A 22,466-nucleotide genomic window follows, 5' to 3' on the forward strand; every position below is an offset into this window, starting at 1 on the left:
TGTGTTAATTTGTGATTACTTGGGAACCTGCCTACCATTTAAGACAAAATTTTATGAGAGGATGCAGTCTGAATTTAAAACAAACTCTTAGGATATAATACATTTGTACGTTGGAGGATTTTATACTTTAGTTTTGAAAGTGAATTTCTGTGTGTTCACACATTTTCAATACAACAGAGCCGCTTACTTTCTCTGGAAACTGTTTTGTCCAGCTGGTTTTCTCTGGCAACAGAAAACTCCTGGTATTAAAGAATAGTTAAAAAAAAAATATTGGCACCTCCACCTGATTTTTTTTATAACGTTATTTAGGATGATTTTATTTCCTAAGTAAAGGACTTTATGACTGCATCTAAGACTTTATATAATTTATGTCCAAGCTACTGGCAATGTCCTGATGGTAAATTAAAGATGCGTATTAATTCAATGGTCATTTTTTTCAGGATGATGACGCAAACTTGTCATGGGAGTTATACTTCAAAAAAGGTTACCACTGTTCTTTCTCTGATTGGTATACAACTGTACAGACATCGTGGATTCATGAGACTAGGGATGACAAACTGAATTTATGAATTCACTTCTAGTCCATATGATGGGTTGTTTAGAAAAATGTTTAACTCTGCTTGTAGACACATTTCTCATGTAAGGATCTGTATCTGCTAAGCAACCCAAGGATGGAAATACAGCTTAGCCTCAGGAACTGCAACTCAGACACCAGTGAAATCAGATTTCTGTTCATTATCTCTAATCTCTTGCCTCTCTCTCCACAGAGGCTTAATTTTTCTCTGCCTGTAGACCAACGTGGTTTACTTGGTGGATGACAGTCCACCGGCAGGTGCTGCAAAGTTAACTTCCTCACCTGCAGAGAGGCAGACCCAACCCCCTACAGTGACCATCTCCAGTCTCAGGAAATGGCATCCGGTTGGCCCAGTTTGTGTTGGGCGCCCAGGCCGGGACCGGGCAGCGTGGCTGGAAGGCAGGATCATGCGGTAACCACTCTCCTAGGGAGACTTGTAGGGCAGCCCTGTAGGGATGGAGGCAGCAAGAGTAGACAGCCAGCGCCTTAGCTGTTTACTGCTCAGACCATCCCTCCGTCCACCCGCTCATCGTTCAGAGCGTGCCCGCATACATGCAAGAGTTGTTCTGAGACTATCAGTGTTTTACTTCCAAAGTGATGATCATAATCTTCATCTAAATCTAATTTCTTCGTAAAAGCTACAGGGGATACTGTCCAGTTATCTTAGACTTAAAAGAAAATGGCTAATGAAAGAGTAAACACAAAAATCCCACTAAAGTTCACAGAACAAAGAAAGTAAAGTATTCTTCAGTCAAGCTTTTTCTCTAAAGAAGTATCCTCACTTAAAACCGTAAAACATTTCAACAAAAACATTTCTTCAAATATGTTATTTTAAATACTATATTACTTAAGCAAATATCTAAATTCTGTATTAGTTTCTCTGAATACTTGACTTGAATTTAATTCTACCTGTCTGCCAAATATGTTGAAACTTCAAATCCATTTTTGTTAGCCAGGTTAAATGTTTATTTTGTTTTCCCACATAATATGCTCTTTAAAGTGTCACAGGCGTACCAAATATGATTTCTTTTTAATAGGGACTTGGTAGGGTTTTTTTCTTTCTTCAGTTAATGGTATAGGATATGCTTCTCTTAAGGGACATGCAGAGGTCCGGCCGTGTTCCCTGCCTACTGAGGGTGTCTACTGGCTTTGTTAGCTGTTGGAAAATGGACAAGAACTTTCTTTAAGGAAGTTTAAAACGTGTCCACTAAGTATACCTGCATCTTCAAAGCCTCACTGTTATTTTCATATAATCAGAATGCCAAAGGCTTTTCTAGAACTGTAGAATTTCTAGTTTTATCCCACAAGTGACTCTGTATAGACTAGTACAGTGAAGAAGTCTTAGGCTACGGTGACTTCGAAGTAACTGACACTGTTTGATTATGTTTCCCTTTTCCTCTGCTCATCTGTGTTGAAAAACATCCACTTGAAAATTTTGCTCTTATTTTCAAAGAACATCACCATGCCTTTGGCTACTACAGTCTCCTAGATATACTGCGCTAAAAAAGCCATTTGCTGATAGCTTTTAGCGTATATTTTATTTATTTTAAAAAGACAGATTTACTATTCAGCCTCCACATGAATTGCATAGTGGTTGGTATTTTTTGCCAAGTCCATTAGTACGTCGTCTTAGATTTCTTGTATTGGACCTCGTTCGTGACAGGAGCCTCTCGAGGGGGAGGCGTTTGAAGCCGGAGCAGTCATGATCTTCTCCTTTAACTTCCCTGAGAAAGTGTACCTGGAATTCTTTTTCCTTTCTCCATCTATTATGAAAGTGCAGATTCTTATGAACGCCTCAGTCTCTCTTCCATCATCAGTATCACCAGGCCTCCTGGTTTCCTCGGTCCAGTGCCCTTCTGTGGGGGAGATGGGAGGCACAACGAAAGTTGGTGCAGGAGTCAGGTAGCTGGAAATATTGCCATCCAAATGCCACATCCCTCTTTGTACCTTGCAGCTGCATTTAATCATAGCACTGAGTTGTGGCCCGTGAAATGTAAGCATAAGTATTCTACTGGACTTCTGCTAGTGTTCTTAAAATAGAAGGGTTGCAGCCTTTTTCATACCTTTCTGTGTTTGATTGCTTTATCCAGATGTGATTTCTGGAGCTTTCTGAATCATGAAGACAGAGCCACAGCCTACACAATGTTGTATGTCTGTTATATCCCAATAAAGCAAGGGGTGGGGCGTGGCAGGGAACAAGTGAGTGAATGAATAGGTAGGTAAGTAGGTAGGTAGGTAGATAGATAGATATACATACAGGATGACTGGATGGATGGATGGATAGACAGACAGAGCAAGCTTTTAAAAGGTGAGTGGGTGGGGAGGGAAGGGGAGCCACAGCTTAGAAATGTCAGAGCAAATGCTGGAAGAGACCAGGGCCCTCGTGACTTCAGTAAGTGGTTATATTAAGCCAGAACTATTTATCTCCAGAATTCATGTATATGAGGAAAAATAAACGTCTATCTTGCTTAAACAACTATAATTTGGTATCAAATTGTATGCAGCCAAAATTATTTAACTAGTAAAACCTGTTGGATGAGCCCCCTAGGTTGATAAAATTGAGAATACACTTCTAGAAAGTAATTCGTTTCTTAGGATAGACCTGGTCTGGGTCTTTTACCTACATCGTTGATTGTCCTCTCTTGTTAATTCCAAGATAATTGACAAACTAAGTCTGTTTTTCATATTAAAGGAATATTCTGTCATACAGCCTGTGATTTTCAAAGAACTGTCCTACCCCCACGACAAGTGTTCATGTCTTAATGTGTTTCAGCCTAAGTCTCATATTAATTAAAAGAGTTTTGTTTATCAGAACTTAGGAACATCAAAAGGTTGAAGAAGTCATTCAGCATTTATTAGTATGCTTCCTGCTTCTAAAATTCCAGAGGGAAGTAGGGGAAAGAATTTGATTTTAGATTTTTTGTTTGTTTGTTTGTTAATCAAAATATCCATCCTGCTACTTAAGAAATTAAAATACTGTGCTATAGAAAATAAGTACCATCTGGGCTGTGTGTTTTCCTGCCTCCTCTAAAGAACACTATGCAAAGGAGGGCATGCAAAGTAACAGGGCATGATCCATTTAACCCTGCTTGAGGGACACCTGATGTGCTGCCGGAGGAGGATTACTTAGAAGTAGTATATAAATCAAACTGTAGTTTATTTCATCCTATTGTAAATGTACCAGGAAAGCACCAATATAAAAGAACTCTTAAGAGTATTGCTTTTGTGCAATGAAGAATCTTACTTTATTATTTAGGCAAGGTTGTATTTTCATGGTGTGGACTGTCAACATTCATCTCAGTGTTGCCGCTGTGTGTGTGTGTTTGTGTTTGAATTCACCTGTAACAGTTGGTAACATCCAATCTGGTCATGGGATCACTGTGGCCCCAGTGGTCATCGGGGTGGTGGGACTTCTCTGACTGGCTGCATTCTGCTCTCCCCGCTTTCACCTTCCCCCTGTTCCTCCTCCGTGGAGCCTTCTTGTTGCGTCTTCCTCTGTGGAAGAGGATGACCTTCCCCACAGATGAGAACATGCTTTACGTCACTACAGTGTGTTCCCCACTTTAAAGCTACAAACTAACAACACAGGCACGCCTGCGCCCACGTGCGCAGACACACACTACACACTCTCAGAGTGTTTAGCCTATGTGTTTCCCTTGGCATCATTTTCCTAATTCAGGATGTCGGTCATCACAGAAGAGTATGAAGTCTTTATTATCGAGTGACAGATTTTTTCTCTGTCTCTTACCAAGCGTTTGCTACATGCCTGCCTCCTTTCTGAGTTCTCTTTGTACTGCACGGTATCAGCTCTGAGTCAGACAGACCTTGGTGCTCAAATCACAGTTCCATCTTTTATCTTGTCTGGGATATCCTTGTGACCCTAGACAAGTTACTAAATGTTTCTGACTCAGATTCTCAACCGGGGCCACATCTTAGAACTGTTGGGAAGGATTTGTGGTAACATCTGGAACGTACCTAGCTCAGTGCCCAGCACCTGTGTGTCTAAGAAACAGTATCAGTCTTCAACAGAGTCTTCTTTATAAAACGTGCAATGAGGCTCAATTCCTGTGGATGTACATACAAATGAAATTTAGCTTGGGTACAGTCTTCCTTTCATAGTGACTACAGTCAACCAGTCAAAGAATTTACAGCATATGAAAGGTCAAGTTGCTGGAATATCTAACACTGACTGCTGTCCCCAGTAAACTGACTCAGAAAAAGTGTGTAGCCTCAGAAGGCACTGTGTAAGATAACTCCATAACGTTGGTCCACTCAGATCTTGCTAAATATCCTGTTCACATTAGAATGCATTTCTAAATCTTATCACAACATAACTCAAGTTTTGGGGTTTTCAGTTCTGTAAAAACTAAACCAGTTTCTTATCAGAGCTACTGAAGAGGTTTTCAGGTAACATTTTTTAGATTATGGCAAATCTAGGTCTCTAGCATTGTAACATGTAGCAGTAATATCTAGTTGAATTGTCTGGTAATTTTACTTGGCTAATTCTATCTATATTCAGTTAGAAAATGTTCTATGTGAGGAAGGAGTTTTGTTCTGTAAGTCAGTGATCTAGTGGGAAGCTCACTGGTTTCAGAGAAGGAATCTTAAGTCTTTCTAGCAAAATGCCTCAAGGAAAAACAACAGAAATGTTCATCCAAGTACTGAACACACCTGACCCTGCTTGGCTTCTGAGGTGAGAAGGGACAGGGAGTCTCCGGGCTGGTGAACCTGCGGGAAGAGGACCCAGGAACTCTCTGTTACTGTTTTTGCAAATTTTCTGCAAATTGAAATTATTTCAAAATAAGAGGGTTTTTTTTTAAGCCACAGAGAGTCAGTGAGATCAGTGTCTTCATTTATAAAATGGAGATGATATAATAGGTGGTCTTCCTACCCACACAGCTGTTGAGAGAATCAACAAGGCAGTATCCATAACATCAGAAACGCTGCTGTGCTTTGAGTCTTCCTTGCTGACCTCACCCGTTTAACTACCTCTGATCTTTCGTTCTTCTCGCTGCCAAAGTGGTCTTCGCTTCTCTAAAGATTTCGTGGTTACTTTCTGTAAGATGAAGCACTGCCTAACATCACCACGTTGCTAAAACAATTTTCCTTTCTTCCCCCTTTGGAATCCATTCCACACCCGCTGTGGCCTGCCTGCTGCAAGCCTGCTTACTGAAAAAGTCGGCCTAATGGCGGCTGACATTTAATCAAATAACAGTTATAATACATTTACTCATGAGTAAAGGCTGATTAAAATTTGGGCACTGACATCTAAGGATGGGAATTTCATCATCAAATATCTTAATAGAAACCATTTTGTTAAATAACCATAATTATAGGTTTTACATTTATGATTCCAGGGGATTTTGCTGTTCTGCATTCTTTGAAGCCCAAGAGGAGGTCATAGTATTCAGGCTGCTTGAAATACTGAATCTAAGTACACGCCAGGCTTCTTTGGGAGATAAGTCCCTACAGGACTATCCTTCCAAGATTGTGAACCCACAGTTATTTCAAAGATGAGTCCTGTTTTTGTTTATTTTTTAATTAGTTAGGCAGAGTTTTTTTAAAAGATAAGAATTGAAAATAGGCATTAATTTTTTGAATGTGTAGACATTTCTGCTTATTCCTGTTAATAATTTGGGAACTTTTATTTATTACATTGGAAACAAAAGCAACTTGGATAGTGATGATTGCTATTGTGTTCTCATTATAGTCATAGCTGGTCAAGTCTGTTTCTGTGTGTGTGTGGTTTTTTTTTTCATTGATTAAATCTTGGCAGACTCAGGAAGTCCCTTTCTTCTTTTTGTTTTGTGTTAACTCATGCTTTCAGCCAGATCAGTGTGTGGCAGGTTTCTGTTGTGAACTTGCTCATTTCTGACTCATGAAGACAGCTCAGCCAATTATGGGCAAAGAAATGTCAGCTCTAAAATGATTAAGAGCATTCTCTTTAGGGGAATAAACAATGTAATTTGGTTTGTTTTGCTTCTCATCTTAACTCAGATGGTGTCCAGTTATAAAAGCCTATTTTTCTTCTACAACATATTCCCTTGGGAATTTCTCCTAGACTGGTGACTTCGTTTCTTCACTGGTTCATCATGTAATAGTTCATCTTTATTATTCGTCTTTCTTGTTTTTGAATTTTTAAAGCATGTGTGATTCAAATTTATTGCTTAACATGTTTTTCTATACCCCCCTTTTATTTCAGAGTTTGTTTACAGCAGTATATTCCTTCTATTGAAAATTCCTAAATGAAAAATTTTACTATCTTACTGGAATACCATCTTAATTAGAATACTTAAGGTTTACTATGTGAAGTGCAGTTTTTAAATTATTTTATAAACTGGGTGATTGAAACCATCACCATAAATTATAGGAGGTGGAGACTGTAAGCTGGTTATTTAATTTATCACTGAGCCAGTTTTCTCTGCTACTTCTCAGCATTTCCGGCAGCAAGAGTGTAGCGTTGGGATGGGAGTGGGATTCATATGCGAGGTAAGAGCAGGTCCGGGTGTGTTGGCTCAGGAGGTTTAGAAGGAGGAGCATTGGTTCCGGTGTCTGTTTGACAAGTGCTCTTTCATACATGCTCTGTGGATAAGCCCGTCACTTTTGCAACAGACCATGATGTCAGCACCAAGCAGGGATTTGATGGAAATGACACATGATTACATTTTTTAAAGGTCACTCTGATGAGTTGGGGATTCGATGTTCCTTCAGTGTTGCGGTCGTCCTGTGAGTCCCATGTGTGAAGTGGTCTCTGTTTTGAAACGAGATATGGAGGCACGTGCTTGCTCCTTGAAGGACAGGCAGTGTAGGAAAGCACAGTGGTTTTCAAGTTCTGCCCTGCAATTTCTGGTGTTTCATTGAGAAACACCTGGCAGAGGAGAAGGAAAATAGGAGGGCTCTAGGGCTGCATGCCTGACCTGTGTCACTTCTGCATTAGCGGTGTCATCCATGAGGCTCATGGTGAGAAGAGCGCAGACTTTGTAGTAAGACAGACCTGGCTTCAGAAGGCAGCGCGCCTTGCTTGCTCAGCAAAATTAGACAAGTTGCCTGACGCGTGTAAGCCGTAGCATCTTCACTTTAAAAATAGGAATCATATCTGCCCATTGAGAATTAAAAGAGATAATGAAAGGACCAAGTGTGGCACCCACATATAGTAATGAGTGAACCGCCGTTAGTCCCCTTCCCCTTCAACTAGTGGCTCTCAACTGGGTGTGGTTTTGCCCCCAAGAGAACACTTGGCCACGTTTGGAGACATTTTCGGTTTTCATAGCCCACAGAGTAATGGGCAGGTGCCAAAGGCATTTAGTGAGTAGAGGTCAGGGATGCCAGTAAGCCTCCTACGGTGCCCAGGGCAGACCCCAACGAAGCACTCTTCAGCCCCAAATGTCAGTAGTGCCAAGACCGAGAAACCCTGCCTTAAGGGTATTAACTTTTCTATGAAGAGAATGTAGGAAGAAGTATATATGGGTTCATTCCACCAATATTTATGAAACACTACTATGTGTCAAGCTCTGCAGAAGCTTTGGGGGTTTAGCAGTGAATAAAATAGATGTAGTCTCTGCCAACAGGGAACTTACATTCTAGTTGGGGAGGAAGAGACAATAAATGAATAATTATATAATATCATTGTGGCAGATGGCAGTAAGAGCTATGAAGACAAATGACGCAGGGTAATGGGTAGAGAGTGACCTGGGGAGCTGCTGCTTTCTGTAAAGTGGTCATAAACAGCTTCTTTCCTATGGTGACTTTTGGACAGAGACCTGCAGGAAGTGAAGGAGCAAGCCAGACAGTGATGTACAGTTAGGGCATTCGGGACAGAATATAGCAGATGCAAAGGCTCTGGGGTGAGAATGTACTTAGCATTTTCAAGAAACTTCAGGATAGGCCAGTGTGGCTGGAGTGGAATAAGTGAGAAGGGTTGTGGCAGGAGGGGAGATCAGAGAGGGAACAGGGAACCAGGTTATCTGGGGATTTATAGGCCATTCTCAGGGTTTTGGCTTTTATTCTATGTGAGATGAGAAGCTATGGGAAGTTTTGATCATTTAATAGCATGATTTGATTTGCATCTTCTAAAACATCACTCTGGCCATTGTGCAGTGAATAGACAGTCAGGGGCAAGGGTAGGGGAAGAGGAAGAGTGGAAGCAGGAAGACCCTTTGGGAGATTATTCAATGATGCAGGGAGAAATGATGGTGATGATGATGGCGGCTTGGACCAGAGTAGTAGCAGAAAATGGAAGGTGGTGAAAAGTGGTTTAATCCAGGTGTGTTTTAAAGGTAGGGCTCATGGAACTTGCTTAGGGGGAATTAATTGATGAATTAAGCTAAGATAAAATTTTTATTTTCACATGTTTAAAAAACTCCTTATTAAAACACTCAGATGTATCACATAAGTAGCAGCAAAAGGAGATTCCAGGCAGGGCTCTCCCTTGTTCTGTGCAGCGTCCCGTTTATCCTGGGAGAGGACGGCGAGGGCCGTGCTGCACTGACAGGCTGCCCGAGTCGCAGGATTTCACCTTGTGTTTGCCAGGCTTTCCCACCGCGTAAGTGAGGCCAGCCTCGGTTTGGTGTGCATGTTGGGCTGCTTGAGAATGTGATCTTGACTAAATCAAAATGGAAAGGTCTACAGCTTTCTAACTCAGGGTTAAAAAGAAAGTATGAAGTAAATTTTGGTCAATAGTTGCTTTATATATATATTTTCCAGTTGCAAGTTTTACCCTAAATGACCAAAATATTTAACTATATCCTTGTATATTTACTAGACTGTAAAGTCATATCGACTCGTCTGAATATTATATAAACCTATGAGAATTTCTAGCAGTGTTACTCAGAATACCTAAAGAGCTCACATATCCAGTATGCACATACTGTATGCGGATGTACAGCCAAATAGAAACCACAGAAAAGGGTTACAGCACCCTCAATCAGGAAAATAGAAAAGAGGCCATTCTTCTTTGCTTTAAAGAACTAGTTTGGGCGGAAATTCACATAGCTTTTTATATTATTTGCCAACTTAGTTATTACAGAGCATGTTTATAATTTCAGGAAAACACTGGTAAAAATTAGTACTAATACTACATGAGGGCTTACAACTAAACATCGGATTAGGTTGTATGGTACTAGGTTACTGGGGGAAAAAAAAAGCGATACTTTTCTTTGCACAGATTTTATTCCGGGACAGGAATTTTTTATTGTGTATAATTTTCCCCACCATTAGCTTAATAAATTCAGATTTAAAAAATTTGAAGCAGGCATTAAACCGATTTTAAATGCACTGTTTTGGTTTTAATAACAACTATATTTTCCTTATATAACAAGTCGTGCTCATTTTTGACAATTTAAAACGTATAAAAAAGAAAAAAACTCCTATATTAACATTAGCTAATATATTTAGACTCATAGAGTATAGACCAAAAAAAATCCAATATTTTGAAACAACTCTATTATGAACTCATATCACAAATATCCTTTTGTGTATTTCTCAATCACTGATGCTTTGTACTTGCTAAGAATTACTCACTTATTTTTAGCACAAAATTCCTTTTAAATCCCTTGACTGTTCTAGAGTCTGTAGCTATTTCTTTAGGAAACTGCATATGATTACTATAATACATTCTGAATACCTTGGACACATAAAATTGGTGGATTATAAAAATCACTCTGGGGGAACAAATTAATACCAGTGGAAACCTTTATTTTTAGACTAGGAAATATATTGTATTATTATTCAGGTGTATAATTCAGAGAAAATTCTGAGTCAAATGACTTAATTTTAAGATTATATCACTCAGAATTCTGGGTTAGCTTCCTAAATATTGCAGTAACATTCTCCTTTCTCTGTCTCGCTCTCGCCTTATCTCCCTTGAGGACATAAGCCTATGCTGTCTCTCTGTGATTTTTCTCCCTCTTACATAACCACTTTGATTATTTTTGTGTGTATGGACATTTATTTAATGACCTTCTGTAAATCAAGCAAGATTGCCTTACTTTCAAAAATCTTTTCTTTTCTGATTATCATTCACTTAAAAAATTTCAAATTACTGAAATATGTAACTGAAAAAGTAAAAGTTCCCCATAATGCTGACCCCAGAGGTTGATACTATCAAAAGTATAAGGCATATACTTCTAGATGTTTGCACACGTATATGCATGTGCACATGCACGCTTCTGTGTTTAAACGTAAATGTTAAACATAAGCATTCTAATTCTCAACTTGCTTTTCTTTGGTTAATACATTCTCACTGCTGTAATCTTTGAGAGGAGACAGAAGTAGTACACATAGAAAAGTGTGGAGTATAATGCTGTCTAGAAGAACAAATATGTTTCAAAAGAGAGAAATCAATGTGAAATCAATGTGACCTGGAATCTTCAGGGAGGACTTCCTAGAGGAGGTGGTACCAATGCTGAAAGGGAAGGAGTTAAGTTACCACGTGGATGGGAGAGGAGATAGCCAGTGCACTCATGAGGGAGGGGCAGGGAACAGCAAAGCATGGCGGATGTGACAAAGGGTGACCTGAGTAAAAGACCTATGTGCCAAGGTTTTTTCTATGTTTTCATTTAAAGTAATCGAACCCAGATGGGTTGGGAGAGTTAGAATGTTTGGAAGGAGCCAGCAAAAACGTGTTGCAGTACTTCGGGCCCCGAATGTTGAGCGTTGCAGTGAGCGTTAAAGGCAGGGGAATCTGCCAGATGTTTTGAAGGAGACTCACTTAACTCTTGGGTAGGAGGATCTAGTAAATTACACCTAATCTCACGAGTAGAACCAGTACATGCCTGGGTACTGGGTTGCCTCTGTAACAGTCCGATAAACCCTATAACCTTTCTGGACCTCAGCTTCCTGGTCTACAGTGACTTGGGGGTGTGGTTCCTACGATTCTTCAGCATTCTGTGGTGTTTACTGGTCTGTTGGTAACCTACTGCAGGGGACCACAGCGCACAGGAACACGCTTAAACATTCCGTAACTCACGTACTGTCAGGGAGGCCGTGGCAACCCCTCTATATGAAGTTTTCGAGTTCAGCAACCACTTGCTGTCTAATGTAAGGTATTTGGTAGATTACCATCGGCATTTAGCCTTTTCCATGCAGAAAGGACTTTGCATTTCGGCTGTAAGACTTCTAAGTATAATCAAAATAAGAATTTTTTTTTTTAATCCCAGGTGGAAGTCAAAGCAGATAAACTTTCACCTTGGTTTAAAAGTTATGTTCTGTGATTCTTTGTTGTTGAAGAAAAGACAACAGTCATGTGTCTTGAGAGGCCACCAAGAGTCAGGCTGGCACACAGCTTCTAGAACTTTCACACACGTGCCAGTGAAAGCACGCAGAGAATTTAAAACTGCACACTGCAGAGATAATCCAACCTCATACCTCAGACTGATAGAGGCAGGGGCAAATGCTGATTGTCACTGCTGAAAGTATTTTTCAAAGACAAGCAATTTCACATTAACCGGAAAGGGGGAAAAAAAATACTTCTCACTGAAAATTTAAATTAGCTAGCATATACTGAGAGTCTTTTGTGTTCATTAAACAAACAGATTTTACGAAATACTGCATCTGTAGGGATATTTCCTCCTCTGTTTTCTTTAAGGTAGGACCCAGAAAATGAGTTCATCTGGCATGGAAATCTACCTTCAGTTTTACAATAACCAGAAAGAGCTGTAACCAAGAGCTGTAACCTTGGTAGTGAGATGAATGACTATGAACATAATTGTTCTCTTTTACCTTTTTTTTAAAGCTATTTCTGTTAAATTTTAAAATATTTTGGATATTTGGAAAATTTTAGGAATAATTCTTTCTAAAGTAATTTATCCATGTATGCCCCTACCTGGTGATACTTCACTATATTGTGGTCCTAGCAAGGTTCAGTTTCAAGAAAGCCTCCCGAGTATGTAGCATATTTTTAGGAGTTTTCAAGAACACTGCCGACACTAAAGAAAACCAGGAGTGGGCAGAAGTGACAGATGAAGCAGAAGACGAACTGGACTTGCAGATACAAGAGCATGAGTGTCCAGAGATGATCTTACATTCATGTGGCTGCCCGGGATCAGGGGGGCATGTGTCATTTGAGAATGTTCAGGATGAATAAAAGCTGTGGTTGCGATTATTCAGTGATGTGCCTCAGAGTAGGTCCTTCAGGACCCAAGTTTTACTTTAGCTTTGCCTCTGTATTAACTATGTGCTTTAATTTTTTTTTTACTTCCCTAAATCTCAGTGTGCTCAGCTTGTAAGATGGAGCTATAAAAACTATTTACCTTTTTTTTTTTTCCAGGCATCTTATTTCCGTTACGTGGATGAAAAGAAAGGCTCTTACTAAAACTGTTTATCTTAAAGATTATTGTGCTGGTCTGTCGTTGTTATTCTGGTCATGCTCTTTTATTAGGTTTATGATTTTTCTCCGTTGTGCCTCTTCCCAGAGATTTCTTAAAGTTCCAGGAATAGAAGAGGACTGCCAGCGTGCACGTTAGTGTGGATTACAGTGGGTGATCTGAAGAGAGCCAGAAGGAAAAGTAGAGTTAGGACCACACAGGAAATAAGAGCCAACCTTAGTTCACCATTGGCCAGGGTCTTGTTTTTTATGGGTCTCTGGCTTAAAAAACTGCCTACCTTCTCTGGAATTTGTACAGTTTGATTACAGATATTACAGTTCCTAATTTTAGATCAGCCAACAAGGATTTGTATACATTTCTTTTGCCTTAATCCACCCATCCATCTGCCCAGTCACTCAGCCAACCAGCACATGTTTACTGAGGCCCAGGTAAATCTAAGCTGAGCAGAGGCCAACATTGAGTTTATAGAAGCAAAACGTAGTTGCTGTCCTTGAACAGCAAATAGTCCAAGAAGGCTGGATACTCCCTGCCTTTCCTGGTATTTAAGGTAATAGCGTAAGACTAAGGGGTGATACAACAGGATGCCAAGTTACTGGGGACCCTTTTATAAGGCTGAATTTGTCCCCTTTCCGTCACTTGAAACAATTCCTAGGGAAGAGAGAGAGGTAAACAAAACTTAGCATGAGGAGTGTCTGAATCGTCTTCATCGTCCTCAGGTCCCAGGTAGTGTCTCTGACTTCTGGTTGCGCTCACTTGACCGAGCTGAGTAGCGTACGTGCCCTGTGCCAGGTGGTGTGGATTCGAGGGTGTTAGTAGGAGTCTTCCCAACCTTTTTCATGTCAAGCACACATAGAAAATCATATTTTTATGCCACACCAAGGGAAATGCACAAGGCATCTCGTCACCAGATACGGGCCTGGGGTTCTGCTGCCACAGCCTTGTGTGATACCCAGCGGTTGAGGGGACTCAGTGTCCCTGCGCACCTGGGACGTGTTCGCAGCCACCCTATACACTGTCACATGCGTGGCTGTGTACACGCTCTGGATTATTCCAGGATCTGCCTTCTTTGCCAGTCCAGGGCCTCGCTAATTTCATTTTCTCATGAACAGTTTGGGTGTGTTAATTATGGTGGCTTCATGATACATTTCAGTAAGATAATGTATAGAATTTAGGGGATCCCAGAAAAAAATGTTGGAGTAAAACATTACTCTAGGTGGAGGACAACCTTTTAAATGAAATAGGCTGGCTCAGGGGACTGAGAGCTCTGGTCTTCAGTTCTAACTTGTCACCTTTGGCAAATCATTTCTCTCTGAACCTTGATTTCCTTATCTTTAAAGTGAGGGAGATTGAAGAAGAGGAGCTTTAAGCTACTGTCGAGCTCTGGTAGGCCATGATTTTGTACTGCCTGTAAAGCTTTGCTGTGGAGTCAGCTGCTTTGCATGGAGTGCTTGCTGCGTGCTAGGCACTTGGATGATTCCTGTGTGTGCCCTAGTGGCTTTGTGGGGCTCCTGAGATCAAAGGTTACTGTGCAGAGGAATTAACATCAGACTAAGATGCTTAATGAAGAAAAGAGAACAGACACCGAAGAGGGTGTCTAAACGGAATAAAGCTAAGTTCTCGTCACTTAAAGTCCTCTCGTGTCTTTGAAATGTAGTGAGATGGTAGGCTTTGCAGTTCAGAAGTGTCCAACTAGTTAAACACCTCACTTAAATTAATGTTGGCAACTCTGGCAACCTTAACTTCTTAGGATCAGTTTTCCTAACTTTCATTTCCAGAAATACTTACTGCAGGTATATCAGCTATCTCAGCATGTATACAGAGGCCAAATCTTGAATGTCCAACTTTTGGAAGCAAAGTTAGTGTTAAGAATCCCGTTGGGAACTTTCTTTTTCCATCGTCATCTGCCAGCTTTCTGTCTAGCGTGTGTTTGGCGCCTGGATAATCAGGGACTGGTGGCTGCATTATAGTCATTTGCCCACATCGTGACCAAAATGGTAGCATTTGTTTGTTTCACCAATGTTTTATTGCTCATTTATCATGTGTCAGATATATCCTAGGAGCTGGAAGTCCAAACTGGAGAGGTTCCTGCTACAGTCAGACACAGACTGACATACAGACATACGTATGTAATACATAACATACATTAAAGATACTGGTTTTAGAGGTTTTTTAAATAAACACATTAGTAACTGATTTGTTATGCTCAAAACACATAAATTATCCCTTCCTATTTCTCATTAGCAAACATTCGTTGAATCATTAAAAAGAAGGACAAAGCTAAATCATGCATTCGTATATCAAAAAATATTTTAAAGTATGTAAAAATTTATCCAGTAATATATACCCTTAAGGGACTCGATGTTTCAGATTCACACACAACAGGATACCCGTACACATACATGTACATGCACATGTGTGTGTAATATTTATTTGTAGATGTTCAAGAAGGATGCTTGAAGCTAGAGGATAAATAAACAAGAGGAGCCTGGGTTTGTGTCAGTGCACATGCGTGTTTGTGAGTATGCATGGGGGAGATTAGGAAGGAAAGAAGGGAAGGAGGAGAGGAAGAGAGGAAGGGGGCAAAAAGCCAGTGGTCGTAGAAGGAACTGCAGTAGTTAGTAAATTTTGCCTTAACTCCCACCCCATCTGTCGTTTCTGTATTGAGCTGTAGCTAGTGTACCATTATTCATTCCATCAACTGATATATCATTGGAATTAAGTTGTCCACTCACCCAAATCAGGCAAAATGAAAAATAATCATTTTAGTTTAAAAATATATATATCTGCAGACATTAGAAGTGGTACGTATGCACTCCATCAACTGTGATAAAGAAAACTCGCTAAAAGTCCTTCCAAAGCAGAAAAAAATTTTAAATCTCAGGGAATTTTTTTTCCTTTACTGGCCAGAAACTCATTCCAAGAAGTACCAGCCTGTCTCATTTCAAAACGCTTCCCTTGCCAAGGAAGCGGAAGCGGTCATATTCTTTCCCACCAAACTATGGGTGAATTATAATTATCCTACCTCTTGTGGGACAGTGAAGCAGCAAACATCTGCTGTACTGAATCAGAAAACCCACGAATGAAACTATACCGAACTGTGAATCATACCTGGACTCAGATCAAAGGATTTGTGTTGTGTTTACCTTTTTCTTTATTTTCTTTGCAATTGAAAGTATGGATTTGTTAGCTCTGGCCTCATGTTCTGAGAGAAATATATGGATTCCATTTGTTGACTCCTATTTTAACGCTGAAAACTCCCAGCTTTAAGGCAGATGGGCAGTGATAGTTAATAACAGATTTTCTGTTTGATTTGTTACCTTCTCACGGTTTGCTTTTTCTTTAAAAGGATGACAAGATTTATAAAATTTAGAAGTGCGCAATGTAAGAATTGAGGCCCTTTAGTTTTTTTCTTTCGCTATAATAAAAATAACAGAGGAGTGAAAATGATTTTTTTACCTCATTTCCCAGAGAAACAAGCTTCAAAACTGCTGTGACTTATCATAATTTCATGTATCATGGTATTTATGGGGTACTCAGCTGTTCCCCTAGAGTAAGGAAAGGAAGTGGAACTTCAGTTCTGAGTTTTAGCTGTGAAAACGTAATAGTCCACTTGCTTTAAAACCTTTTGTGTGTCTTTTTATTTTTATCTATTAGAGAGCCGAAAGACAAACTCGAATTATGGATTCAGCTCAGTATGCAGAATTCTGTGAAAGTCGACAATTAAGTTTCTGTAAGTAAGCATTTAACTTTGCTTCATTATATGTTTAGGAGATTATGTGTTATGTACACTCAAGTATGACACAATCTCTGTTCCTTAGAAATTGGTGAATTTAATACATATATGCCTGGTTATAACTGTTATAGAAATAGCCTCTGCGTTGTAGGGAACCCATAAAAAATTTTATCCCTCTCTACTGTTTTGCAATTAATAGTATTAAGAGGTTTTAAGGGGTGCTGGAAATACACAGAGGGCCATGTCAATTATTCAGATTACTTCTAGTCAGAAAAATTCCATTTTTCTTAATATTCCCATTTAAATTTGTTTTCCCGTTTCTTAGTCATCTTTACACTAGTACTGCTGATTGTACTTGACCCATAATGGACTCTAGTCGTACAGTCATGACATTTAAAAGCCCCTAATACTAATAAATACCAAACTTCCCATTTATTTATGCATATCCATATTACCACAGAAGATCAGATCAACAGTCTCTTCCATTTTTGTCTGTAACCTCCTGCTGTGGTATGAGCTCCGTGGTTGCCAATTTCATCAGCCTGTGCTCTTGTGCCCAGTGGTAAAATTAGTTCTGTTCCATCACTGCACACTGCCTCCCTCAAAGTGCGTAAAGGCTCGTGAGAAATACGGGGCCAGATTGCGTAGCAGAACCTCCTTACAGCAACAGTTCTGTGATGACTAAGAGTCCTGGGGTAAAGGTCAAAGAGTAAGTGTGATGCAAAGTCCAGTTAAAACCATGACAAAGTAGCACATGACCCTGGGCTGGGGGACTAGAAACACAATGGTGTCTTTAAACGAAAAGCTATTCTGTGGTCACAATAACAACGCATTTGATTTGGGAAAAGACACTGAAAGCTTCATTTATGGATCATAAAGTGCAAATAAATGACACATTTCAAATAGTGCCCCATGTAAATGTCAGTAAAATATAGGAAAACATGTTTTGGAAGATTTTTTTTCCGAACTAAATATACTTTGCAGTCTGACTAACAATTTGGCATCATACATCTGTGAAGCATTAAGTAAATGACACTTCAGATCATGGCAATTTCAGCAAATGAGAGGTTTTTGTATTGTAATTTTTAGGTTTAAAAATGGCATACAAGTCTTTTATAAGTATAAATCTCCACTTTATAAAGTAACATTTAGTGCTATTGAACTATTTCTTAAAATCATATTTTAAACTTAATTTACTTAAAGGAACAGAAGTGCTATTTCACACTAAAACATAGTCATTGAAATGTCCTAATACACCTTTTGTTTGAAAAATCTGATATTTCATAACTCACTTTTTTTATTCATAACTCAATAATAAACTATTATAGATTAAAAAGTAATACTTCCCATTTCTGTATAAAATAACTGCAGGATAAAGAGTATATTGTGCTTAACTTTTTTTCCTTAAAGAAGAGGGATTTGGGCATTTAAAAATATTTCCTTACACGATGCCCATTGATGCTTCATCATCAAACCTTAGTGAGACAATCTGTTTTATATGCCACAATGCTGTCATTGGGGGTCCTTAATCCAAGGGGATGGGCGAATTCAGAACTCATACCCACAGTGGGCAGTGTTAGGCTCTTTCCCCTCCTTTCCTCATAGATTACCAGGACATAGGAATTGTGATCCAGCCGTATGTGAGTTCTTAAATGTTTGATCATAGCTCTCCCCAGTTGAGACCCCTGGTGCCTTTTAAAACAGCAAGTCTGTAACTTTATAGGCTGCAGGTAAGTTGTAGAACTGGGACACTGATCAGATTCACCCATATTTTGTTTTCTTGTGTATATAAGTCAGATAGTCATCTCCCTTAAAGTCTTTTAAAAATCTGATACTGATTCACAAAGTTTTAATTTACTTACAATTTGGTAAATCTTTTCCCAGTCCTTTCCTTTCAACGTTCTGTTTTATATGTGGATTTTTTAAACAGAATATCTAAATTTTCTATTTAGTCAGTCGGAGAGTCTCTTTGTATTTTAATTGATGAGTTTAATGTATATGTATTTAATTACTTATACGTTTGGGTTTACATACACTGTCTTAGTTTGTGTGTTGAATTTACTGTGCTTTTTTATTTGCTGTTCCTCCTTTTCTCTGGGTTGATTAGGTTTTCTTCAGTCCTTTTTTCCTCAACCAGTTTATATATTATATATTATATTGTTCTTATCTTAGTTGCTATCCCTAATTTTTCTAAAGTACATCCCTGACTTAGATTGTTTAAAGCTGGTAAATACAGGCAGACCTCATTTTATTGGGCTTTGCTTTATTGTGCTTCACAGGTTTTCTGATTTTTACAAATTGAAGGTTAGTGGCAACCCTGTGCCAAGCAAGTCTTTTGGTGCCATTTTTCATAGAGGACTATTTTTAATTAAGCTATGTCCATCTTTTAGACATAATGTTATTTTACACTTAATAGAGCACAGTATAGTGTAAACATAGCTTTTATATGCATTGGGAAACCAAAAAATTTGTGTGACTTGCTTTATTGCAATATTTGATTTATTATGGTGGTCTGGAACCAAACCCACAATATCTCCAAGGTATGCCTGATCTGAACTTTTCTTCTTGGCCTAATTTTGTTTTTCCTAGGACTCTGTAAGTGCTTAAAGCACTCATAAACAATAGCCTTATTTTGCCCTCATACTTAAATGATAGTTAAGTAGGAAACTGTAGACTAATAGTTATTGGTTAAAACATGACTGTGTTGTCTCATAGCCTCTGTTGTTGGTTAGAAATCCACCGTCTACTTGCATTGTGTTTTCCCCGTGGGAGGAGGGAGGAGAATAAAGACACTGCCCCTGGCCCTCGGGTAGATGGGGAAATGAACAGGCTAGCAGTCAGTAACTGATCAATATATAATAAAAGGAAAGAAAGAAGGAATCTCTGCTATAAAAGTTTCCAGGGAAAATCACACCCTCTGAGGAAGGCTATTTTCAGTTAACCCAAAGAACAGTGATTGTGAAGAGACAGAAGTTGCAGACAACTTTCTTGGGAGTGGAATGGTCATCACAGAGGGCCCTGAGGGAAGGATCAGGAACGGAAAGGCTGGTGAGAAGGGGTGTGGTAGAAATAATGAACTAGTGTGCAGGGATGACAGCATGGAATATTGAGAGAAATTTGAATTTTGCCAGTGATCACTGGTGAGAAAGAAAGTATATGAGATTCAACTAACCTTAAATTTCCATGTAAAATTATTACATAAATTTGTTTTATTTCCAGCGTGGGCTAAAAACCCAGGTAGTGTCAGAAAACTGAGACTCCTAGAACTTTTGACCTTTGATCAAGGTTCTATTTAAATTGTTGATCAATTCCCAGGAATACCCTTTCTCCTGAGACACTGGCTGAAGGAAAAGGAACTCATTCAGTTTGATTCCCCCTCACCTCTTGATGAAAACAGGCTGCCATGACTAAGGGTATCTGAGCCTCTTTTGGTGGAACCAGTGTTATCCTGGAAGGTCCATCTCTGAAGCAGGTGACAGGGAGGGGGTTAGCTCAGCAGATCTTCACCTGTGGCAGGAATAGCAGTCACCCAAGTGGTTTGATGGGACCTCTATTCATCTTCTTTGATGTATAGAAAAGTTTGGACCTTACTCTTTTATTAAAGAAATATCTTTTGTTTGTTCATTAGTTCATTCATTCATTCATTCATTTCTTCTAGAAATGTTTGTTGTCAGTCTGCTAATGCCAGGCACTGTTTTGGGTGCTGGGATGCCATGGTGGACACATGGCCCTCACCTCTGCCTTCTTAGCTAAAAATCTACGGAAGACGCTACCAATTCTGTTGCTTAGGTGGACGGATCAGACAGAATACTAAGAACTGTCCTTTCCCTCGCTTTACAAATAACATGTTTAGAGCATAATCACAAAGTATCTGTTTCCGTGTTGTTACCTGTCAAAGGGAGACGGGAATAAGTTACATTTTATTGATCTCACCAAATTGCTGCCTGTTACCTGTGACTTAAGAGTATTCCACAGATGTTAAACAAGTGTCTGTGAGCTCTTGCAGCGTACTGGGTGGATGGAATGTTGCATGTCAGAGAGAATTTAGAAGATTGGTTCCTTTAGGGAGATAACTTTAAGGGGGATTATCATAATTCTGCCACAGTTGACAGCTTCGGATAAGTACTTCGATAGCAGGACTTAATGTCTTCAGTGATTTATTTCAAAGAAAACTCTTCTGTATGTGGAATTCATGAAGTCTGTATCTATAAGGATCAAAACATCATAGTATTTTGTAGACCAGTGGGTCCCGATTAATCAAAAGAATAATCAGCGGATTTTTTTTAAGATTATTATGTTATAGATATGATAAAATCTTCTCTATCAATCTTTTCCCTCTATGTTACTAGTTAAGTTTAGTGATATCTAATGAAGGCCCTATGTCGAGTCAGACTCCGCTTAGCACTGTGGCAACTGAATGGAAGATTCCATGTGTGCTTAGTACTGTTAGGTATGCAGAAAGATGTGACACATGGTATTGGCTCACAAAAAACTTCTAATGTGGCTTGAGAGATTATAAGCAGACATGAAAGATCTCTGATGATGTAAGTGTTCAGTAAATGGCTAGAGTGGGGAAGTACACCTTTGGCTTGTCTGGGCAGGGTTCATATGAATGAAGCAGGGTGATGGGGAGGGAAAGGAGCAGGGGTGAACACAGAGAGGATTCTACTTAAGGCCGGGTGACGTTTTCACAGGGAAGAATATAAAGGCAGGTTGGAATCAGTCTGGATGATTTTGAGAGTCGGGCTTAAGAATTTGTAAATCTTTGTAATCAGGAAAATGTAGCCACAGGCTTAGCTCAGCCCAGATATCAGTTTATTCCATTTAATTCTAAATTCACAACCTTGAGCCGGTTCTAGTACTCAATACATTTGAAAGTGATTAGAAATACAGTTTCTGTACGTTCCTTTATTCATCACAGGTTCTTTCTTGCAGAATTTTCTTTCTACGAGAATAAATTAAAGTTCCATCAAGCAAATAATTCTTCTGACTATTGCTATAACATATCCTGTGGCCAGTGATAACTTATTTTGACACAGTGTGAAAAGTGCTAAACATTAAGTGGTTGACTATACTGTGTTCCATGGCATAGGTACTAAATACAGGATGCAGATGTATCAGGCATTTCTTGGTCCGAGAACACCAAGGCAGTAATAAAACTTCAAAAACATTGCATTTTTTTCGTATGCACTGATTTTCATATGCAATTTTCAAAAGATGTATTTTTTCTTTTGTGTTAGTAACATGCAGTAGTAAAACACTCCTAAAACTGAATTTCCTCTACTCTTTTTTAACGGCTAGCCAAAAAAGCCTCCAAATTTCGAGACTGGTTGGACTGCAGCAGTATGGAGATAAAGCCCAATGTTGTCGCGATGGAGATTTTAGCATATTTAGCGTACGAGACGGTGGCACAGGTAAGAATTCGAGTCTGTCATGTCAGGCCATACACAGCTGCTGTCTTCTTGTCCCTTTCCACGGTCAGTCCTTCTCTGTCTGCTGCTCTGCCAGGAGTGAGAACAGCCATGAGTCTTCTCCTGTGATAATCTCATCCTTTTCTGAAATTTACTTCAATTATGTTTATTCGCATCCTCAGCTCTGATGTGTGTGAGGGTGAAAAGGACTCTCTCTTGCAACTTTAGCCAAACCAGAAATGGGCCCCTTGCCAGCTTTTCCTCCACATTGAATTTGAAATACACAGCTCTCATTTAGAGATTATTTTTGAGCTTTGAAAAATATCTTTCGTAAAATCTGCTGAGTGCTTCCCAGGATCCAAGTCTGGAATCACTGCCCTCCAACAGTCTCTCAAAGCATGGTTCTTCAGCTACACACACCAGCA

The 22,466-nt window shown here is 39.4% G+C and overlaps 1 protein-coding gene across 4 annotated transcripts in view; it reads left to right on the plus strand.

Moving 5' to 3' along the window:
• Positions 1-22,466, plus strand: part of SUPT3H (SPT3 homolog, SAGA and STAGA complex component) — a 382,338-nt gene that overhangs the window by 275,900 nt on the left and 83,972 nt on the right. For all 4 annotated transcript variants that reach the window (XM_072944891.1, XM_072944890.1, XM_072944893.1 and 1 more), the window contains 2 exons: positions 16,552-16,627; positions 21,932-22,044. In XM_072944891.1, coding sequence (XP_072800992.1) covers positions 16,552-16,627; positions 21,932-22,044 — 189 coding nt within the window. The remainder of the gene's footprint in view (positions 1-16,551; positions 16,628-21,931; positions 22,045-22,466) is intronic.

This window comes from Vicugna pacos, chromosome 20 (genome assembly GCF_048564905.1).
Source record: "Vicugna pacos chromosome 20, VicPac4, whole genome shotgun sequence".
In the NCBI taxonomy this organism is placed as follows: domain Eukaryota; kingdom Metazoa; phylum Chordata; class Mammalia; order Artiodactyla; family Camelidae; genus Vicugna; species Vicugna pacos.